Source organism: Haematobia irritans, chromosome 4, assembly GCF_050003625.1.
Source record: "Haematobia irritans isolate KBUSLIRL chromosome 4, ASM5000362v1, whole genome shotgun sequence".
Classification (NCBI taxonomy): Eukaryota; Metazoa; Arthropoda; class Insecta; order Diptera; family Muscidae; genus Haematobia; species Haematobia irritans.
Window position 1 is genome coordinate 158,340,163 of NC_134400.1, and position 6,807 is coordinate 158,346,969.

Genomic DNA, 6,807 nt, shown 5'->3' on the forward strand with positions numbered 1-6,807 from the left:
CAAAGTATCACAAATGGAAAAAATTTCGCAAATTTTTCGCATTTTTTGGTTTTGTATGGAGTTTCAACGCGAAAACCGAACAGAGTACCGGCCTTTATAAAGCAAAAACATTTCAAGGCCCAAAACATGCATGGTGTGAACGCCGTACTAGAGGTAGCTATCATGTAATTACCACATTTTATCAAATCTGGCAGCATTGTTAGAATATATTATTAAAAAAAAAAAAACTGGCAACTCTACAGCTGTCAGCAAAAATGTCATCCGGCAGTTTGCCTTTTCTTTCTTTCTTTGTTGAATCGTCAAACCGAATGTACGTGTGCTGCTGAGTTTCGTTGGAATTATTTTCATATTTTATTAAATATCAAGATTTATCAAAAAAAATGTTGATAGCAAGCGAAAACTAAATATATTAGCTATAAAGTCTGGAAATAATTTCTTCAAATAAAAGCATGATGCTTGCGATGTTTAAAGATTTCTGTCTAACCTGAATATCTCTTGTCATATATTCTAGTAATCGGCTTGAGTTGGAAACAACATGGTGAACGGACGTATACCCTCGGTCTTTTCAAAGACCTATGTCACTCCTCGTCGTCCTTATGAAAAGGCACGCTTGGACCAAGAATTGAAGATCATTGGTGAATATGGTCTCCGTAACAAACGTGAGGTATGGCGTGTCAAGTATGCTTTGGCTAAAATCCGTAAGGCTGCCCGTGAATTGTTGACATTGGAAGAGAAGGACGAAAAAAGATTGTTCCAAGGTAAGTTAATGACAGGGATTTTAAGCCGATTGTCTGATGGCGATGATGATTTTGTATTTTAATTTTTTATCTGACACTTCTTGTCTGAGTTTAAAAAATTCTTTGAAGATACATAAACGCTGAAAACCAAAATCGCTATCTACAAATTTTGTTATGTGAATATCCATTTATTTCAATTGTTCTCTTCTACTTCATACAGGTAACGCTTTGTTGCGTCGTTTGGTTCGCATTGGTGTCTTGGATGAGTCTCGCATGAAGCTTGATTACGTGTTGGGTTTGAAAATCGAAGATTTCTTGGAACGCCGTCTCCAAACCCAAGTTTTCAAATTGGGATTGGCCAAGTCCATCCATCATGCTCGTGTCTTGATCCGTCAACGTCACATTCGGTAAATATTCTCTGACCATGCATAAGCCAAATAGCTTTGCGAAATGAACAAATTATACTTATATGCTGTGGAAACGAAAAAGTTCAGTAAGACCACTTGAAAGTCGAACAATTTACCCTGAGTTTTTGTAAAGGAGGTATGGGTATTTTGTACCGGCTTTCAACGTCTTTTGGTATTGGTTCTCCATACTGTAGTACTATCTGCAGGGAGTTAAAAACCAATTATGTTTAGGTCCATCCTAAACGCTCAGCCGAGTAAGTTATATTGAAAAAACATAGAAAACTGAACCTCGATAAAGAAACTCTTAAAGTACCTCCTTTTAATTGGCTATTATTTGATGGAGAGATTTTAATTTTGTTATTTCTTTATTTTCCTTTCTATTTCAATAGCGTCCGCAAACAAGTGGTCAACATTCCCTCATTTGTTGTCCGTTTGGATTCCCAGAAACACATTGACTTCTCATTGAAGTCACCCTTCGGTGGTGGCCGCCCTGGTCGCGTTAAGAGGAAGAACATGAAGAAGAACCAAGGTGGTTCCGGTGGTGCCGAAGAAGAGGAAGATTAAACTGTAATGTTTTCTTAAGGATTTAAACAAAGCTTATTTGTTTATAAGCTAATAAAAAGAACTTTTTAAATTTATTTTGAAAATTTTCAGTTTTTTTTTTTAATTTTGGGGGAGGATTTTGTGGGGTGTAATTGGTAGTTGTTAATTTTACATCTACACCAATAATCCTACAATGGATAGATCTAAAAAAAAAAACTGGAAACTTAAATATTTTTTTTAATGGATATGGAAGATCAATTTCGCAAAATCTAGTTTACAGATATGAATATTTATAAAATAAGCAGAGTTTTTGGCCGGGCCATACCTCATATACCCTCCCACCATGAATGAGGCTCTTTTTGTACAAAGTTTTTAACAATTTTATGATTGACCAAAAACTGTTTACCCGTACTAAGTTCCTGTTTAACAAGTGGGAACCAAACATACAAATACTTTAAAAATATATCTTATTTGGTCAGAAATTTAACATTTTCTCAACTAAAGGCATAACTGCAAAGAAAATATTTTCTGATCGGCTTTTGATATTAGAGGTCAGGAATCTAAACAACTCTACTTTAAAATCCTTTAGGCAACATTGTAAAACCTAGAAAATGTACGAATTATTTACTCGACAAATTACTCGAATTACACAACTATAGTAGTAAAAACCTGCAGCATTTAGCATGCTTCAATGAATGTTCTCTTTTCTAGAGAAAAGTAAACCGCTATAATCTAAATTGGGAATATATTTTTATCGGTGTAAAATACACTAGACAAAATTGGATTACAATTGCGACTTCTAAGCATCCAAGGCGTAAAATCGAATAAAAGAAAAATACTTTTATGAGCCAGCAACAACGCAAGATTCCAAATAGGAACGGATTGCAACTTCCAGATAAGGTTAATACGGCTATCAGAATGGCTTATGTTGGAGCTCCAATGCAAATAAGTAAACATCACAGAAAAACATACAGCCACCTCTTACGATATGGTAAAAATTCTCATAAATTATACGCTAAAGGTGAGTATTAAGTTCGAGTTTAGCCGCTACAATCGCTAAAGTGAAAACTAAATCAGTAAGAAAAATGCATAAAATTATACATATTTGTTGCAAATTTTATTATAACTTGATGGGGAAAAGCCCAAAGCAAATTTTCCTTAAAATGGATTATCAAAGAAAATGGATTATCAAAGAAAAGTAATCGTGAAAAAATGATGATTTTAGCGGCTAAACTCGAACTTAATACCCACCTTAATACAGTAGAAAATAGTTTTTTTTTATACTAGCTGGAATAAGTATTAATGAATATCATTTGAACATTTTGCCATATGTTTTCCATTTTTTTAATTTTATATTTTTTTCTTTTTATACCCACCACCATAGGATGGGGGGGTATATTAACTTTGTCATTCCGTTTGTAACACATCGAAATATTGCTCTAAGACCCCATAAAGTATATATATTCTGGGTCGTGGTGAAATTCTGAGTCGATCTGAGCATGTCCGTCCGTCCGTCTGTTGAAATCACGCTAACTTCCGAACGAAACAAGCTATCGGCTTGAAACTTGGCACAAGTAGTTGTTATTGATGTAGGTCGGATGGTATTGCAAATGGGCCATATCGGTCCACTTTTACGTATAGCCCCCATATAAACGGACCCCAAAATTTGGCTTGCGAGGCCTCTAAGAGAAGCAAATTTCATCCGATCCGGCTGAAATTTGGTACATGGTGTTAGTATATGGTCTCTAACAGCCATGCAAAAATTGGTCCACATCGGTCCATAATTATATATAGCCCCCATATAAACCGATCCCCCGATTTGGCTTGCGAGGCCCCTAAGAGAAGCAAATTTCATCCGATCCGGCTGAAATTTGGTACATGGTGTTAGTATATGGTCTCTAACAACCATTTAAAAATTGGTCCACATCGATCCATAATTATATATAGCCCCCATATAAACCGATCCCCCGATTTGGCTTGCGAGGCCTCTAAGAGAAGCAAATTTCATCCGATCCGGCTGAAATTTGGTACATGGTGTTAGTATATGGTCTCTAACTCCCATGGAAAAATTGGTCGAAATCGGTCCATAATTATATATAGGCCCCATATAAACCGATCCCCAGATTTGACCTCTAGAGCCCCTTGGAAGAGCAAAATTCTTCCCATTCGGTTGAAATTTGGTACGTGATGTTAGTATATGGTATCCAACAACCATGCAGGAATTGGTTCCTATCAGTCCATAAATATATATAGCTTCCATATAAACCGATCCCCAGATTTGACCTCCGGTGCCTTTTGGAGAAGCAAAATTCATCCGATCTGCTTGAAATTTGGTACGTGGTGGTGGTATATGATATTTAACAACCACGCCAAAAGTGGTCCATATCACTCCATAATCGTACATAGCCCCATATAAACCGATCCCGAGATTTGGTTTTGGAGCCTTTTGGAGGAGCAAATTTCATCCGAGTGAGTTGAAATTTGGTACATTGTGCTAGTATATGGTCGTTAACAACCATGCCTAACTAGGTCCATATCGGTCTATAGTTATATATGGCCCTCAGATAAATCGATCCCCAATCACACAAAAATTGGTCCATATCAAGTTCATAATTGTATATAGCCCCCATATAAGCGACCCCCATATTTCAATTCTGGCTCTCTGCGTACAAAAAGTCCATATCGATTCGTAATTATTTGTAGACTTAACTATACATAACTTTTTTGTCTAATATATACCATGTATGGACTAAATCACAATTTAGAAAACGATGTTAAGAAGTTTTAAGATACCACAACCCAAGTAATTCGATTGTGGATGACAGTCTTTCGTAGAAGTTTCTACGCAATCCATGGTGGTGGGTACATAAGATTCGGCCTGGCCGAACTTGCGGCCGTATATACTTGTTTATTTTAATTCAGTTTTTTATGAAAATGAAAATTTTCTTTTGTCCTTTAAGGTGAGTATTAAGTTCGAGTTTAGCCGCTAAAATCGCTAAAGTGAAAACTAAATCAATAAGAAAAATGCATGAAATTATACATATTTGTTGCAAATTTTATTATAACTTGATGGGGAAAAGCCCAAAGCAAATTTTCACGAAGTTTGTATTCCTTAAAATGGATTATTAAAGAAAAGTAATCGTGAAAAAATGACGTTTTTAGCGGCTAAACTCGAACTTAATACCCACCTTTAAGGTGAGTATTAAGTTTGAGTTTAGCCGCTAAAATCGCAATTTTTTCACGATTACTTTTCTTTAATAATACTTTTTAAGGAATACAAACTTTGTGAAAATTTGCTTTGGGCTATTCCCCATCAAGTTATAATAAAATCTGCAACAAATATGTATAATTGTATTCCTTTTTTTACTGATTTAGTTTTCACTTTAGTGAAAAAACTCGAACTTAATACCCACCTTTAAGGCCGCTAATTTTCACTAAAGTGAAAACTAAATGAGTAAAAAACGTCATAAAATTATACATATTTGTCGCAGATTTCATTATAACTGTATGGGGAATATCCCAAAGCAAATTTTCACAAAATTTATATTTCTTAAAATGGATTAGTACCCACCTTTATGGTGGGTACTAAGTTCGAGATTAACCTCTAAATTCGCTAATGTGAAAACTAAATCAGTAAGAAAAGGGCGTAAAATTATACATATTTGTTGCAAATTTTTTTATAACTTGATGGGGAAAAGCCCAAAGCAAATTTTCACAAAGTTTGTATTCCTTAAAATGGATTATTAAAGAAAAGTAATCATGAAAAAATGACGATTTTAACGGCTAAAAGTGAGTACTAAATTCGAGTTTAGCCGCTAGAATCGCTAAAGTGAAAACTAAATCAGTAAGAAAAAGGCATAAAAGTATACATATTTGTTGCAAATTTTTTTATAACTTGATGGGGAAAAGCCTAAAGCACATTTTCACAAAGTTTGTATTCCTTAAAATGGAGTAATAAAGAAAAGTAATCGTGAAAAAATTACGATTTTAGTGGCTAAACTCGAACTTAATACCCACCTTTAGCGGATAAACAGCTTTATACATAAATAAATTAGATTTAGTGGGAATGCGCTATTATTGTCCTTACGGAAGCATTCACCATTTTCTAAAACGTCATGCATCGATATATGTCCCGTTTATCCTAATTACTATTTATCGAAATAAAATGTTAAAAATAAAAATTACGTTTGTTCCAAAATCAGATTTGTTTAATTGGCAGAAAACTCAAATATATCTCAATAAGTGAAATCTTGAGATCGATTTATGTAGACTGCATGAAGTTATGGGCATATGACTTTTTGTGAAAGAATAGCTACTTCTGAGTAACCAGATGAAAATTATGACTTTATATGGGCCTATATCAAATTATGGACCGAATTAGAGCATATATGTATTTAATGATGCATATATAATCTTAACGTATCGAAGAGGATACAGAAGGGAGCCAATAATTCTAATAGAAATTTAGTTCTTGAACATTTCACCGCAAACATATACTTTATTCAGAATATAGGGTGGTTGTGGCCTAATGGAAAGCTAATTCTGCTCAGAACTTTAAAAGGGCCAATTTTTTGTAGCGAAATAGTTGTTGTTGTTTTAACAGTTTTTTATGTAGTTTCCAGATCAAGGAACTCTGCGACAAGGATGGGGTGTGTCCAGAGTGATCTGGTGGTGAGACGGATAGGCTTTGCTGGGCAAGCGAAATGGCCTGTTCCCATGGTGTTGTCGTTCCAGATGAGTACAATGTTTTCCATACGTTGTTTTGACTGGTTTCTAGCTAGTCTACACCCAGAGAAATGGTTGGTTGCAATTCGATCATTACAATGAGGAAATAATGTCAGTAACCTATTTTTTGTTACAAGAACAATGTTTTGATTAATTTCCCCATTATACATCCAACACGACCATAAAAAAGTTCACAGAATCAAAGAGAAGTTCCCATAATCACTCAATTGGTTACAATAACCAATGCCGATAAATTTAGTTTTATGCTGCATAAAATTGTTGAGCTAACCACCGGCATAGAGAGACCTACATCATGGGAATCAACAAATGGTTGGTACAACCAAAAATTGAGTATACTAATAGAATCTTAGTTCAATTATGTGACGCGCGTAAGC

General features: G+C 34.9%; 1 protein-coding gene across 1 annotated transcript; it reads left to right on the top strand.

Annotated features, from left to right (window-relative positions):
* Positions 1-229: 229 nt before the first annotated feature.
* Positions 230-1,791, top strand: RpS9 (ribosomal protein S9). The gene is made up of 4 exons (XM_075304779.1): positions 230-310; positions 512-758; positions 958-1,144; positions 1,534-1,791. The coding sequence occupies exons 2-4, from the start codon at positions 536-538 to the stop codon at positions 1,706-1,708; spliced, it is 585 nt and encodes a 194-aa protein (XP_075160894.1). The 5' UTR covers positions 230-310; positions 512-535; the 3' UTR covers positions 1,709-1,791.
* Positions 1,792-6,807: the final 5,016 nt, after the last annotated feature.

What these genes read in the sequence shown, in the direction of transcription:
- RpS9 (XM_075304779.1), top strand. Translation starts at nt 536, where the DNA reads ATGGTGAACGGACGTATACCCTCGGTCTTTTCAAAGACCTATGTCACT. An exon ending in CGAAAAAAGATTGTTCCAAG is followed by an intron (nt 759 to 957) that starts GTAAGTTAATGA and finishes TACTTCATACAG; the next exon opens with GTAACGCTTTGTTGCGTCGT. An exon ending in ATCCGTCAACGTCACATTCG is followed by an intron (nt 1,145 to 1,533) that starts GTAAATATTCTC and finishes CTATTTCAATAG; the next exon opens with CGTCCGCAAACAAGTGGTCA.